At 38.7% G+C, this 16,529-nt stretch overlaps 1 protein-coding gene across 2 annotated transcripts in view; it reads right to left on the reverse strand.

Annotated features, from left to right (window-relative positions):
- myripa (myosin VIIA and Rab interacting protein a) overlaps nt 1-16,529 on the reverse strand; it is a 47,288-nt gene that overhangs the window by 12,585 nt on the left and 18,174 nt on the right. The window contains exons 5-17 of one of the 2 annotated variants that reach the window (XM_051700655.1): nt 11,993-12,073; nt 10,060-10,157; nt 9,885-9,965; nt 9,623-9,748; nt 9,338-9,503; nt 8,319-8,908; nt 5,595-7,109; nt 5,374-5,433; nt 3,366-3,551; nt 3,040-3,201; nt 2,118-2,195; nt 1,931-1,991; nt 14-1,765 (exon numbers count right to left, since the gene is read on the reverse strand). In XM_051700655.1, the coding sequence (XP_051556615.1) occupies nt 1,752-1,765; nt 1,931-1,991; nt 2,118-2,195; nt 3,040-3,201; nt 3,366-3,551; nt 5,374-5,433; nt 5,595-7,109; nt 8,319-8,908; nt 9,338-9,503; nt 9,623-9,748; nt 9,885-9,965; nt 10,060-10,157; nt 11,993-12,073 (3,218 nt within the window). In that variant the 3' untranslated portion in view covers nt 14-1,751. Of the gene's footprint in view, nt 1-13; nt 1,766-1,930; nt 1,992-2,117; nt 2,196-3,039; nt 3,202-3,365; nt 3,552-5,373; nt 5,434-5,594; nt 7,110-8,318; nt 8,909-9,337; nt 9,504-9,622; nt 9,749-9,884; nt 9,966-10,059; nt 10,158-11,992; nt 12,074-16,529 lie in introns of those variants that run through there. The other variant, XM_051700654.1, reaches the window with a different exon arrangement.

Consider the following 16,529-nt stretch of genomic DNA (forward strand, 5'->3'; position numbering starts at 1 on the left):
TTTGTTCCTCTGTTTTTGAGAGGGAGTTGCACTGGGTACTGGAATGTATGTGGTATGTGACTATGTAATATGAAATGCAAACACTACACAGTACTTGACCTATTGCAGCCTCAAACCAACTGCAGTGTAAACAGTGTCCACACACACACACACACACACACATAAAGTGAAACCAATGGAACTAAATGGCCCAGAATAGGCATTCACATTTGGGCTTTTTATTTAATTTTTCAATGAAGGGCCCCTCTCTGTTCTAGGGTATGGGACAATGTTCCTTGTTCCCCCAGTCGAAGCCCCTGTTCAGAACACATGGGACCTTTAAAGCTGCTCTCAGTAACTTTTTTGTTTGTATCATCTTAAACTTACATTGACACTTAGTGGCTTGGATGCAACATCATTCAAAATAAATAATTTTCAGTTTCAGATGCTATTGTAGAAATTTACTATTCACAGTCAGGCATGATTACTTTAATCCATGAGTGAAAGTGTCAAAGAACAGGGCGGTTACTGAGATTAAGTGAGTAGTATTTGTTCATGCGATTCTATCATGGCAGCCCCCGTGAGGGGACCCTCCCCATGTAGATTCAAACGGCTTTTATAAGGTTACTAATATGACTGGAGTCTTCATTTTAATGTGAGTGGTTATGATTTCATACATTTATTTCAAAGTTACAATTTATTTATTTAGGAGTAAAACTTTTTTAATGAGGAAAAATTATAGTGCACCTATAGCTTGTGGGAACAGGGAAGCAGAGAAGCTGAAAGGATATATTTTGCAGCATAAGTTATATCTTGTGTACTCTTGTGTAACTGATTAATAAATTAATAAATCTAAATTTATGTAGATAAGCCTGTTGTTGCCGAGGCACAGGTACAGTATAAAAAAATAATCTTTAGAGAATCTTCTCTTATAAAGAAGAGACTTTAGTGATTGTTTGAAAAGTTCTTAATTTAAATCTTTTTGTAATTAGAAGTAATTAGTTGTAATCAGTTGATTACACTTTCTGTCCTACAACAAGAAAAACAACTGTGTTTATGTTTCCAATTAACTGTACAAAACTAAAGTGTAACTGAAATAAAATTTAACTAAAAAACATAACGTTTATTCATTTACACAGGTCATTTACAAATATACAATAAATCAATATCTTTACAATAGCTTGTAAATCCTTCTAGTAACAAATCTACAATAACACCATAGCAGAATTTACATTATTTTTTATGCAAATATAAAATGTTAGTGTTCTGCATGACTGCGATTTATATATATAGCTGAGGCTTGGTCAGAATAATAAAATCTGCACTAACAGACGAATCATGGTCAAAACCTAATCCAGGAATTGTTTAGTCAGCTGTGCAATAAAGTACTTTCTGGAATTTCTTTGAAGGCTTGATTAATTATTAGTTAAATTAACAGTAAATGATGACTTCCACATTATTATCTTATATATTTCATGAATAATTTTGATAACTATTTCTAAATTATTCTGACAATAGTACAGGCCATGATTGAGGTAATAAAGCAACCTGTTCCTGATCCTGAATATGATCTTTGTGATCATTATGCCTTGTAAATGCAAGATGGAATCACTGCATCAACGATACTTCAGTCCTTTGTAATCTATCCAACCAGAGTTTAATACAACTGAACATATTCTATGACATGCAGCTTCAAGGCACAAGTGATCATGGGCTTTGCTGAGCACAGTCATTTGATTCCTGACAGTTCCTGATGTCTCCCACAACCCTCTTTAGGCTTCTTTATCTAAAAGTGGCAGATAAAGGTAAGATTCCAATAAAGTTTTTTCCCCCTCCGTATATATCACAAAGAAATCTATTGTACTTTTTAATTATGCAGACAACATGTATAACATATTAAACTTATTTAAAAAAAACAAAAAACATTCCATATCAGTAGCTCTTTTTTTACCTTGTGTTGGGGGTGCTGGCAGTCGCCTCCTCAGTTTCCGAGAGGAGCCAATGGTTTGTGTCTAAACAAAAGTATTATGAGAATTATAACAGTCATATGAGTATGTTTATATTACTTACTGTAAGTAATGTACTAAATAATATCATAAATACTGTGAAGACAACAACTTAGATTTTGAATTCTTGACCTTGGTAAACTGGGTCTGTGGAGCTACATTAAGGCCTGCATTTTTCAGAGCAGCAATTCTGGATGCAATATCTGAAACCTGGAGAAGAGAACGCAAGATCACACAGATCAGACTTAGCAGATCTGGAAATTACTAAATTTTCATCCATTTTGTTTTTATTGTGTATACTGCAAAACAATTTTCTTATATCTTCAGTTTTAGGACACTTTAGTAAGTGTATAGTCATATACAGTATGCATAGTGTTATAAACCTCTGGAAATCTACAATGCTTTCAGTAAAAATTTGTGAATTATAATAACACTGTAAAGGACACCAAACCAAAACTGTGACTTAAAGCTAAAAAGTAATTTGATTAAAACTAATTAGAATGCACAGTTAATTGGATACATAGTCTTAAAGGTGCACTCAGTAATTTTTTTGTTTATGTCATCTTGGACTTACACTGACCCCAAGAGGCATGAATGCAACATCATTCCAAAAAATAGTTTTCAGTTACTGATGCCATAGTAGATATTCACTATTTACAGTCAGCCATGATCAAATTAATCCATGAGTTAAAGTGTCCAATAACACAGTGATTACTGAGATTAAGCAAGCAGTATTTGTCTAATCATGTGATCTCAACATGGCAGCCCCAATGAGGGGACCCTCTCCATGTAGGATAGAGCACCTTTTTATAAGGTTACTGATACATATGACGGGGGCTTGATCTCATGTAAGTGCTCATGATTTTATACATTTGTTTCAAAATTACTATTCATTTCTTTAGGAGTAACACTTTTTTAATGAGGAAAAAAGTACTGAGTGCACCTTTAAGAATTAATTTAAGTCCTTAATAAGTGCCCCTCAATTCACGTGTTTGCAGCTTCAGAGCTGAGCTCCAGAGAGAGAGAGAGAGCACAGCATCCAGGTAGAACACACCTGAAGCTCAGACTGCTGCACCTGGGCTGCTGCAGAGGCCACCTGGTCCTCCAGGTGAGCGAGCTCTCTTTCAGAAGTGGATCCACTGATGCTGCGCGCACACTCCTCAAGATCTCCCAGTTCTGCCTCAAGCCCGTACACTGTACCTGCTGCCACATACACCTGCACACAGTTAAAAAACACAGAAAAAGACCTCAATCGTACATTGTATACAAAAGAATTAATACCTTATAGGCAGATACATTCAGAATACATTGTTAGAATAGATCCAATAATACACAGTGGTAAGGAGGAAAGTTACTCTGTATCTCAGAATAAATCCGTACATTCTCCTCCAGTCTGCTGAGCTGTTCGTCCAGTCTCCTGGCCTCGACTGGGGGAATGGTTGAGAGGTCACTGTGGTTTGGCTCGCTTCTCCCGTCTCCCATTGATCCGTGAATCAGATCCTCTGTGGCGTTCAGTACTTTCAGCACCTCCGTGGTGATGCTGCGCAGTGATGCAGCCGAGTACCTCTATTTATGATAAAATATATGGATAAAGGCACATTAAGAGTGAAATCAAGCAACTATAGAATGTAAAATAAATGCAGGAGCTGTTATGTTAGTCACAATGGTCAGACAGCACATGAAATGTACACTCACTGAGCACTTAGGAACACCTGTTTACCTACTTATTCATGCGATTATCTAATCAGCCAATCATGTGGCAGCAGTGCAATGCATAAAATCATGCAGATACGGGTCAGGAGCTTCAGTTAATGTTCACATCAACCATCAGAATGGGAAAAAAATATGATCTCAGTGATTTTGACCATGGCATGATTGTTGGTGGCAGACGGGCTTATCTGAGTATTTCTGTAACTGCTGATCTCCTGGGATTTTCACGCACAACAGTCTAGAGTTTACTCAGAATGGTGCCAAAAACAAAAAACATTCAGTGAGCAGCAGTTCTGCTGACGGATACGCCTTGTTGATGAGAGAGGTCTACGGAGAATGGCCAGATTGGCTCGAGCTGACAGAAAGGCTATGGTAACTCAGATAACTACTCTGTACAACTGTAGTGAACAGAATAGCATCTCAGAATGCACAACACATCGAATCTTGAGGTCCATGCCGATAGGCTACAACAGCAGAGGACCACGTCGGGTTCCACTTCTGTCAGCCAAGAACAGAAAGCCGAGGCTGCAGTGGGCACAGGCTCACCAAAACTGGAGAGCTGAAGACTGATCTGATGAATTTCTGCTGAGGCACACAGATGGTATGGTCAGAATTTGGCGCCAACAGCATGAATCCACTGACCCAACCTGCCTTGTGTCAACAGTCCAGGCTGGTGGCATTGGTGTAATGGAGTGAGAAATGTTTTCTTGGCACACTTTGGGCCCGTTAATACAAATCAATCATCGCTTGAATGCCACAGCCTATTTGAGTATTGTTGCTGACCATGTGCATCCTTTCATGGCTACAATTTACCCATCTTCTAATGGCTACTTCAAGCATGATAATGCAGCATGTCACTGTGACACCACGTCAGGGTTCGTGTGTGGAAATGTGGAGACAGGGAGCAATGAAATGCTTCAGGTCAGACTTTTATTCTCTTCTTCTTTCTTTTGTGTACTGTGTATGTACTTTTTGTTGCTTTTCACTCAGTCAATAATTCACTCTCAGCATAAACATAAATTACTTTGAAACACTCGTTAGATCATGAATACTTTCGTAGAACACACGGTAATGCTGTACACTCGTTCTCTCTCCCCCTTCTCAGGCGTGTTCAGCTGTTTTAAGGGCTCTCTCCACTATCACTGTAATGAGAAACAGCTGTTAGAAATCATGTCAACCAGCTTGACGAGCCACACCACTCCCTCTCTGCCGCAAACAGACACACGACCACGCCCCCATCACCACAGTCACGAAACAAAATTTGATTCAAACTGGTTTCATGAACATGACAGTGAGTCACTGTTCTTTAGTGGCCTTCCCAGTCACCGGATCTGAATCCAATAGAACACCTTTGGGATGTGGTAGAACGGGAGATTCGCAGCATCAATTTGCAGCTGACAAATTTGAAGAAATTGTCTGATGCAATCATGTCAACATGGACCAGAATCACAAAGAAATGTTTCCAACATCTTGTGGAATTCATGTAATGAAGAATTGAGGCTGTTTTTTTTTTTTTTAGAGCAAAGGGAGGCCCTACCCAGTATTAGTATAGTGTTCCTAATAAAGTGTTCAGTGGGTGTATATACAGGAAAGAGAGGAACGTGTACATTGTAGATTATAAGTGTATTTTGCTCTGCATAAAAGCATTCTTTCCTTTAGGATAGCCTACAAGTATCACCTGCTGTAGTATATTGGAGATCAAATGTAGGTTTTCACTCAAGTCCAGTTTGTGTGCATCCTAACAAGTACAAAAAGAGGAGGAAGACAAAAAATGTATATAGAAAAGAAGACATAAGAAAGCAATAAGCAGAGCTTCAGAGGAACTGATTACTAAGCAGGTTAGAGTGTGTTAGTTGCAAGAAGGTTACTGTGGCCTTCAGCCTTTAGAATAGTTGTTACCTTGTAGATCTCCTCTGGTGACAGATACTCCTCCTGACCAGATGGGGTGCTATGCTGAAGAGAGTTCAGGGTTGTGGGATCCTTGTCTCTCTGCTCCTCTCTTTTCTTGGCCAAGTCACATTGACTGTTGACATCCTTTTCCAGAACTCTCTCTTCGGATACTTTGAAAATAGTCTTACATTCCTTGTCTTCTCTCCCCTCTGTATCTTCTTTGTGTCTTTCTAGGGCAACAGCTTTGTTGATCTTGCCCTCATTAATTTCTTTTTCCTTAACTTGATTCAATCCACCACCAACAAAAGTCAGCTCCAATTCTATGCTGTCTTCCATCTCCTGTTTTACACCGTCTTTCTTGATTACTCTTTCCTCCTCTGCCTCTAATCTCTCTAGTTTCTCTCCCTCATTCTCTTCTCTGGTTAAAAATACCCCCTCAATAGTAAAAGCTTCTATCTTCTCTTCCATGTTATCCAAAGCCTTCACTACAGTATCAGTGATCCTATCAAATTCCACCTTTTCATCTTCACTAATAAATCTAAATTCACTGGATAAATTGACTGTCTCTATATTGTCAGCTCTGCTCTGCTCAGCTTCAACTGAGAATCCAAAATCTTTCATTTTTGCCTTTTCTTCTTCAGTCTGGACTTCTCTCTTTCTCTTTTCAACCCTCTCTATGACTCTCTCATTTTGTGGATCTGTCTCAGCAAGTCTTTGTGTTTGGCTCCCAGTGCTCATTTCTTCTGACATTTGTGTCTTGCCATTAGTATAATTTTGCTCACTGTTTTCCTGCTCTGACACACTGCCCTTTTGCCTTTTCTCTGATCTCTCTTCTTCTGCATTTTCAACCATCATCTCTACATGATATTTGATTTTCTCTTCAACTTGTATTATTTTGTCTCTATCTGTCCATCCTTCATTGACCTCCATAATATCAGTTTTCAATGGTTGATTTGCAGCTTCTGTTTCATACTCTAACCTGTCCAATTCATCTTCAGTGGAGGAAAGTTGTGTCTCGCAGACTTGACTGGTTAGCTCTCTGAGTTTGTAAGCTAGCTCATTTTCCTTCAGACTCTCTGTTCTCCTTTGTTGATTTGTGGCTTCAATTTCATCTGATCTTTCTTTTGCATCAACCTCAATACAGAATAAAGCATGTCCCATAACCTTATCTACCTCTTCTGCTTTTGTTGAATCTTCTGGATACTCCAACCTGTCCAACTCATCCTCAGTGGAGGAAAATTGTGTTTCTCTGACTTGACTGGTTAGCTCTCTCAGTTTATAAGTCAACTCCTGATCTAAAGAGCCAACCACACCAAGGGCCCCATGATTCGCATTGCTGGGAGCTTTGAGATCAGCTCCGAATGGGTCAGGGGTCACTGCTCCAGAGCTCAAGATGTCAGGGGTTGCAGTGTCCGAAGTGTCAACTTCCAGAGCATGATCACTAAGACTTTTTTCACGCAAGGCTGAGTCTTGTTTCACATACCGTCTCTTCACCAGAGAGTTTGAGAGCTGGCTACTACAATCCTGCCAACAAAGAATCACAATGTCTTAGTATCAGGGTTCTCACACTTTTTGACTGATTAATTTCCATTACTTTTCCAATCATTTGATTTTGACTCAACTGATGAGTCATTCAAACTTACATTTTATTGAACATTTAATATGAAAAATTGGTAACACTTTACAATAAGTTTCCATTAGTTAATATTATTTAATGCCTAAGGTATCATAAACTAACAATGAACAATATATTTTTACAGCATTTATTAAACTTTGTTAATATTAGTTAATAAAAACACAATTGTTAATTGTTACTTCAAGTTAGTTCATAGTGAATTAACTAATGTTAACGTACAACTTTTGATTTTAAAATGTATTACTGTCTCGAAATTAACATTAACCAAGATTATTAAATGCTGTAAAAGTATTTTTCATTGTTAGTTCATGTTAACTAATGTTGTTGACTAATCTTAACAAATGGAACCTTATTATAAAGTGTTACAGAACAATTTATTGAAACGAACTGACAAAAAAAAAAAATAAAAAGATTTGGGCACAAATTGGAAATCATTATTGCTGGTAAGCAAGTTTCACATGCTCTACTCAAGAGCAGTATCTTCTGACAGAAATCTGATATATGGCCATATATGAACATACTTCAGTATATATAAAATTATAGTTAATATATTTGAGCGTATACTGTATGTACATATTCAAATTCTAGTATCTGTATTTGTGAAAATATGTTAAATATTTGTAGCATTTTGTTCCATTACTGTATGTTCCATATTTGTTCCATATAATTTATGTTCCATATACAGTATGTACAAGTATGTGACTTTTTATATCAGTGAAAACCATATGAACATATATTTCATATAGTGTGTGTTTTACATATATTGCAATATATCAGATTTATGTATGAGAGTGGATGAAATATTTTAATGCAGAGCTTATCTAAAAAAAAAGTAGAGCTACTATATCAATTTGCGATTTTATTATTGCTCTTATCAGGTTTTATTTTCTATGACTTTTAAGATTTTCCAGTCTATTTGAGGCCTTGAAAACAAATTTTTTTTTTATTACAATTTTATATTTTCAGGTTTTCCGTGATCTGTAGTATGAATAAGATCATGAAAAATAGTCTCTCTGACCAAATACTTGCTTGTTTAACAAGAATATTACATAATTCATAGCCAAGACATGTTTTATAACATAAATAATATTCCTCACTGGTAAAGATGTAGACAATACCGACTGCCCTTTCCACTCTGCCTCCTCTCTCTTATTTTTCCTTCTTCGGCGTGACCTCTTGACCCTACTGTCCACTAGGCCATCCTCACTGCTCTCCGTCCCTGGGTTGAAATTAATATCCATGATGCTTGGGCGGCGTATGTATGATGGGCGTCTGTGTTCTGGAGCCACTTTTCTCTTCAGGAAGGGCAGCAGAGCTTTGTGGGACTTGGGCAGTGGTCCGTCCTGGCCAGATTGGACAGGGGAGTTATCAGTATCAGTGTTAAAGATGTCTGCAATGAGCTGTTGGGTTTGGCCATCCAAAGGCAAGGTTGATTGACGGCTATAAGATTCAGGGAAAATCGACTGCTTGTTGGCAGACATTTTACGACGAAGTTCTAGCAGAGCAGCACCCCAGACCCCATCACCATCAGCCTCGGTTTCAGAGCCCATCTCATCATAAGCAGACACAACACCAGACTCCTTTTCTAAGATGCTGTAACCCAGGCTCTTACGCTTGGTTTGAAGACTTGGCCGAGGCTGCAGGGTGTTCTGATAAGCAATCCAGTTTCCGTCAGGGCTCTGCAACACTGTAGTATAAGCACATTTAGATATTAATACATTTAAAATTTTAGCCACGTAAAGAAGTCATCACATTCTAAATTAGTTCCATGAGATGGTCAATTTAAAAAGTGTTATATAGTGCTCATATTTAGCAGGTAATTTATAAAATCTGTTTTAAGCATATGGGTGAAAATGATAATTCACTCAAAAATAAAAATTTTCCAGTACAAGTTTCTATCTTCCATGGAACACAAAAGGAAATGCAATGAAAGTGAATGGTGACTGAGACTGTCATTCTGTCCTGTCCTGTCTTCTTTTGTGTTCCACTGAAGAGAGAAAGTCATATGGGTTTGGAACATCATGAAGATGAATAAATGATAACATAATTTTAATTTTTGGGTGAACTATACCTTTAATTAACTAAGTATATAATGTATTTATAAGAAGGCTCTAACTAGAATTGTCCAGTTGGTCAACACTCCTCCAGCTAGGCAAGGCCTGGACAGGCACTTCTCCTCCTTTCTTCATTTCCAGAGAATGACCAATAGATGCTGAGGGCCTTGAGCCAATGCTGGCATGCTGGTCCACTCTCTCATCAAGACAAAAAGCTGATTGTGATCGCTGAATGGAGAGAACATGTATTATTCAGCCAGTGTCTGTGTATGCAAAGGACCATTTCTTCTTAATGGTCACAATCACTGGATGATTCAGTGTTGGAAAGAAAGACAAGGCAAGAGTACCCAAAGTGAAGCATTGAAGGTACTCTGAGTTTGAACAGCAGAGGTCATTTCAGTGTTCTGGCCAGGGGACAAGTCCAGATTACACCCAGACTGCATCTCAGACAGATCCTTCCTCCGCCGGACAATCTGAGGTTTAAATATTTCAGTATATTGATTTTATAAAAAAACATTGTCAATAAAGTATTCCCATATATTCCTCAACATATGATATCAAATAATTAAATTCCCCATTGTCACACCAAGAATCATTCATGTTTCTCACTTTCTGTACTATAGTTGTGGCCAGTTCCTCAATCAGCTCTCCTCTGTTCTCTCGCAGATAATGAGCTTCATTCTGCCTTTCCTTCAAAGAAAATGTCAAGCAGTTGTAATTCATTTCATAAGAAAAAAATAAACAATATACTGTTCCTCACTGAATATTAATGGGAAGGTCTTACTTGACTGTCAGCCTGGCTCTCAGCCTTAGCAATGGCCTCATCTATGGCCTCTTCTGCCACCCGCAGTGCCACACTGATAGTTTCAGCCATGCTGTGCTCTGGAGAGAGACAGTGTAACAGACTTATTAAATCCTTTACAAAAAAAACAAAAAAAAATGTTTACTTATATTATACCTTGTCATATACGATGGCCTCGTTTGGACACTTAAGCAACACTCAAATGTCTGAATTTCATTTCATTAGATTAAATATCAGTGGCAACTGCAAATAAATTATGCTTTTTTTCAGCCATATTCTGCTGTTGAAGTAAATGACCATATATAAATGTCATATATATATATATATATATATATATATATATATATATATATATATATATATATATATATTATACACAGTATATACACCGATGAGCCAAAACACTATGACCACCTGCCTAATATACTGTTGGTCCTTCACGTCACGTGCCACCAAAACAACACAGACCCACCAAGGCATGGACTCAACAAGACCCCTGAAGGTGTCCTGTGGTATCTGGCACCAAAACATTAGCAGCAGGTCCTTCAAGTCCTGTAAGTTGTGAGGTGGAGCCACCTTGGATCAGACTTGTTGGTCCAGCACATCCCACAGATGCTCAATCGGATTAAGATCTGGGGAATGTGGAGGCCAAGTCAACACCTTGAACTCTTCATAATGTTCACAATGTGCACAGTGTGGCAGGGCGCATTATCCTGCTGAGAGAGGCCACTGCCATCAGGGAATACCATTGTCATATGTACCTGGTCTGCAACGATTTTAAGGTAGGTGGCACGTGTCAAATTGACATCCACATGAATGGCCAGACCCAGAGTTTCCCTGCAGAATATTGCCCAGAGAAACACACTCCCTCCACCGCTTGTCGTCTTCCCACAGTGCATCCTGGTGCCATCACTTCCCCAGGTAAACGGTGCACACGTACACGGCCATCCACGTGATGTAAAAGAAAATGGGACTCAACGGATCAGGCAACCTTCTTCCACTGCTCCAAGGTCCAGTTCCAAGGATCGGGTGCCCATTGTAGGCACTTTCGACGGTGGACAGGGGTCATCATGGGTGACCTGAGCAGGGTGTGATGCACTGTGTGTTGTGACACATTCCTCCTGTAAACATCATCAAAATTTTCTGTGACTTGTCCCACAGTAGACCTTCTGTTGGTTCAGACCAGACAGGATAGCCTTCGTTGCCCTCACACATCTTTGAGCCTTGGGCGCCCAACACCCTGTCATCGGTTTGTGGTTTGTCCCTCCACTGTCGGTAGGTACTCACCACTGCTGACCAGGATCACCCCACAAGCCTTGCCATTTCAGAGATGCTCTGTCCCAGTCATGTGGCCATAACAATTTGGCACTTGTCAAAGTCATTCAGGTCTTTACTCCTGCCCATTTCTCCTGCATTCAACACACTGACTACGAGAACTGACTGTTCGTTTACCAACTAATCTACTCAGACCTTGACATGTGGCCTTGTTAGGAGATGATCAACATTATTCACTTCACCTGTGAGTGGTCATAATGTTTTGGCTCATCAATATATATATATATATATATATATATATATATATATATATATATATATATATATATATATATATATATACATTTATTTTATTTTTTATTTTTTTATTTTATGGCCAACAAACTTCTTTTTGTGAAAGTTTTGCTTGAAAAGTGTGCTTGTGCTGTCTCTCTTAAAAATAAATGACATGTGGTTTGATATTTTATCTAATGCAAAGACATTTGAACATTTTAAGTGTGATGTAAGTGTCCAAATACTTTTTGGGGCCACTGTAGTTAAAATGATCACTGAAAAGCAATCTATAGTGAAACTTTGTAACAGTGCATGTCTTATCACAATCAAACAGATATAGATATGTATAGTTCATATGACCTCAAACCTTCACTTTGCCTGTAGAATGTAGAGTCGCTCTCACATACACTGCCTTCATTGCAGATGCTCTCCTCATATGTGCTGCCCTCTGTTGGTGCACAAAATATTACAGTTTATTGGATTAAAAAAGCTTTATAACTAATGGACAAAAATGTCTAATCTTTCCATATTCTGTGTTTAACATTCAGACAGTGTGTGCTTCATGCATGCCAAGAAGAAATGCTTAATGTTATCCTCAATTGCTGAGGGCACATCTTATATCAAAATGATTAACGTGCACATAATGCAATTCAATGCACTGGGGTGCTCTGTAAGTTTCATATCTAGTGTTTCTTAATGGTCTTTTTCCATTAGCATTCCACTGTTCTTCAGCACACTATAGTACTAAGTGCAACGGTCTTGAAAATAATATCCTCAAGACTGATAAGATTAAGCAAGACCGTAAGAAAGAGTTCAGCTCAATCTGAAACGAGGAAATTAAGTACAACTATATGCAATGAAACATTTTGTTGTTGTTGTTGTTTAAAAGACAAGCTGTTCCTATTACCTGGACAGCTTATTGATGGTTGGAGCATTTCAATTTGAGAGATACGACTGCACTTCCAACTCTGACACATGATTTATAAGCTAAGACGACAGGTTTCTCTCGGTGAAAGACATTGTCCCAGTCTCAGAGAGCTGATGGATGACAAATCATTTGATGGATAACCACTGACATATTAATATGGCCTCAGTTCCATACAGAGCCCTTTGAAGAGCTTACCTTGAGCTAGTGAAGGTCAAAACACCTCTAAAGTCGCCATCTACCACTTGCCCTTTACATCCAAGCCAACACACAGATATTTACACCTACACTCTACTGAGAATATTCCTGCTGAAAATACCAATAAAATGGGTCATGTGTCACCAACATTTACTGTGTTTCAGATGCTGGTCCCCACCAGGCTTCTTAACTAGTTTAAAAGAATATTTAAAGAATAATTAAAATTCATATCATCATTTATTTGCATTTATTTAGTTCTAAACCCATATATTTTTCTTTCTTCTGCAGAACACATAAAAGTAGGAATTTTAAAGGATGTCCTGTTCGCTGATTTCAATACAGTTAGTAGTGAGTATAGTGACTCATTTTATATGATAAAAAGATACTAAAGTAGCTTTTTTTTCTCTCATAAAAGTAGCCTATGCAGACATACAATAGACATACAATAGGTTTTGGTGAGAAATAATCCAAAATTTAAGTCAATTTTCAACCATGAATGTGCAAAGGAGAGCTATGGCAGAAGTCAAGTTTTTCACAGTAAAGTAACTTAAATCTTGGCTTGTTTCACACCAAAACATATCATATGTCTGCAGAACACTTGGAATATGATGCACAAGTTGCATGGACTACTTTCACGACACTTTTGAGTCCTTTTTAAGGTTTAAAGCTTAAAGTGAGTCAAAACCCCTTGACACATTTATATTGATCCCCCCCCCCCCCCCCCCCAAAAAAAAAACCACATTAAGTATACTGTGAACAACTTAGTTAAGAATACTATAGAGGTGTGATATGAAGCATACAAGGCTCTTGGTGAACAGTTTACAATATCATATTTCTTGCCTATATGGCACAATGGAAATTTCGCTCTTGGTTAACTTGATATGGGTTTCACATTTTTGTACTGTAAGGGAATTGGTACGATTTGAGATCTATATAAAGATAACATTTGACAGAGAAAAATACTGTATCCCCTGTGACGAGGAGGGCTAATCAACCGGGAGGGGGATAAAGACGAGCCAGAGGTGCCAGTTCGAGAGAGAGAGAGAGAGAGAGCGCATGCGGCTGCGCTGCATGTGTGTCTGTGTTTGTTTTATGTTTGTTTTATGTTGAGATTTTATGAAACTTTTATGTTTACTGTTCAGCCAGTTCCCGCCTCCTCCTTGCCCATCCCTTACCCCGTTACATTGGTGCCGAAACCCGGGAGGGAGGAGGGATGCGCTGTTGCGAAGTCCTTGCCGCTGCCGTCCGCCAAAGGAGCAGCCACGGCCGTCTGCCTGGGGACGGAGGGGTTGCTTCCGTCTGCCAGGGGAGGAGCGAGCTGTTGTCTCCCAGAGGGTGGAGGAGCAGTTGAGGACCGGGCGACAGCGTGTCCGGAAACCAGCGAGCAAGTTTTTCTCTCTCTCTCTCTCTCTCTCTCTCTCTCTGTCGCTCCACCTCGCTCTTTCCCTCTCCCTTTTCCCTCCCCTCGTCTCTCCCAGGGCTCCAGAAAGGCGGGGAAGACCTGACAGCAGGCACAGCCAGAAGGGCAATGCCCCCCCTCCAGGAAGGGAAGGAAGGGGAGGGGAGCGCGTCATGCAGGGGGTTCCCCCGACCTGAGTCGGGCGATGGAGGAGTGTGACGAGGAGGGGGGTGGGGCCAGGCCGAACTTACATTACACCAGAAAAATTAAATAAGTTCATCTCTAATATATCTGACAGCCGCATATATAATATAAAGGTAACTTAATTCATTGTGTTTGGCAGTGTGAAGTAATACGAGATTTTTGGAAATAAATAACTGATACAATCTCCAAAATCCTAAAGAGAATGATCCATCTGTGCCCTAAGCTTTGTATCTTTGGCATATTACCCAAAATTTTTAAACTAAAGAAACATGAAGCTTAGTTGGTTGATCTATGTCTGTTGCAACCGAAATAATACATTTCCATGTAAAACAAAAATGTAATGGAATGTGTTATTGTTAAATTTGATATTGTAATAATTGCCATTTTATCTGTTTTCTTTTTCATTTTTGTTTGTTTATTCTTAGTCTTTCTTTCTTTTGCAGAACACAAAAGGAGGGATTTTGACTCACTGGAGAGATTTTGACTCACTTAAAGTGAGTCAAAATCCCTCCTTTTGTGTTCTGCAAAAGAAAGAAAGACGTACATGTAGAAAAGACATGAGTGGGAGTAAATGATGACAGAATTTTCATTATCGGCTGAACTATCCCTTTAACATGACTTTCTTGATCAACCAGCTTTAGCAGAGAGATCATGCTGGTCGACCAGCTAGATTTGCTGATCTTGCTGAGATCTTGCTGGTGCGCAGCAGATCCACCAGCTAAACCAGCATAAACCAGCCTAGATCAGTATGAAAATTCATATTTGTTTAAGCCATTTTTTTTTTTCAGCTGAGAGCAAATAAAAGTACTGTTATGAATATAACTTTTGTAAGTATATAATAAAGCTGAAGGCTGGTGCAGCTGAGAAGCAGCTTAAAAAGTTATCCACGATAAGCTTATCAATCCATTCTTAGCACTTGTCTGACGATAAACTCTAACAGATTATCTTGTCTAGCTTTTCTCTGTGTCAAATTTCAAAGGCCAGACCACATGGTATAGTGTGTGTTGTAGCCTCTTAATTTTAATCATCACTGTAATGGTTTTACTCTCTTCCACATCAGTGAGGTATTTTTCTTCTTACAAGGTCTGCCGAGATGACAAACACCACAGCCATGGTCATCCATTGTTAATGTGGCAATGGCCTTGCTTTTAAATGCCTGCCTCTTCAAGCGCTTCAAGTCTTTATGGAAAAGACATTATACAGTATGTTCACTGACCACAGCAATGCTGGAATGGAGGCGGGGCAAAGATTACAACACTCAGTACATTTAGTGCAGTGCCCACAAACACAAGCAAAGGAGCTTTAAGCTGAAAAGTGGAGGAGGAAAATAATCTTTAAGATCTTGTGATTCTGCAGCAGTTACAGTTCTGAAAAAAAGGGTTTTAGTATTATTAAAATGTAAATCACATATAAGTGGGTGGCAAACATTTTTCAATAAATCTCATTTTTAATTTCTAATCGATTTCTTTAGTTAGACCACTATAATATCTACTGTAACTCACTTTAATTTAAGCAATGACTACATTCAATTATATTGTTTAGAACTATATGCATGTGCTGGATTTTGATTCACTATTTAAGGATCAGTTCATGTGTAAACTGTCCAGTGACCTTTCCTCCATAAACATGAATAATTCTCTGAAATCTCGGTAAATCGGATACAGACATGGAAACTCAGACTAGAGAATCCCTGCCTGTTCTTTCCTTAAAGGAATAGTACACCCAAAAATGTACATTTTGTCACCATTCATTCACCTTCATGTTGTTCTAAACCCTTATGACTTTTCTTTGTTCCATGGAACACAAAAGATGTTAGGCAAAATGTTAGGGACTGACAGTCTCAGTCACCATTCATGGCATCTTTTTTCCCATTCAATGAAAGTAAATGGTGACTAAGACTGTCAGTTCCTAACATTCTGCCTAACATCTCCTTTTGTGTTTCACGGAAGAGAGAAAGTCAGATGGGTTTGGAACAACATGAAGAGGAGTAAATGGTGATGGATTTTCATTTTTGGGTGAACTAGCCTTTTAACCCTATATCAATTAGTGGCAAATGCATGCACATGCAAACATAAAGAGTCGCAAAAAAGACTGTCACATCTGTCATGATGTCTTTTGTGCTTTCAATCCAAGGAGCTTTCTCTCACAGAATTGTATGTGAAATAAAAGCCTCCATGC

Source organism: Myxocyprinus asiaticus, chromosome 6, assembly GCF_019703515.2.
Source record: "Myxocyprinus asiaticus isolate MX2 ecotype Aquarium Trade chromosome 6, UBuf_Myxa_2, whole genome shotgun sequence".
NCBI lineage: Eukaryota > Metazoa > Chordata > Actinopteri > Cypriniformes > Catostomidae > Myxocyprinus > Myxocyprinus asiaticus.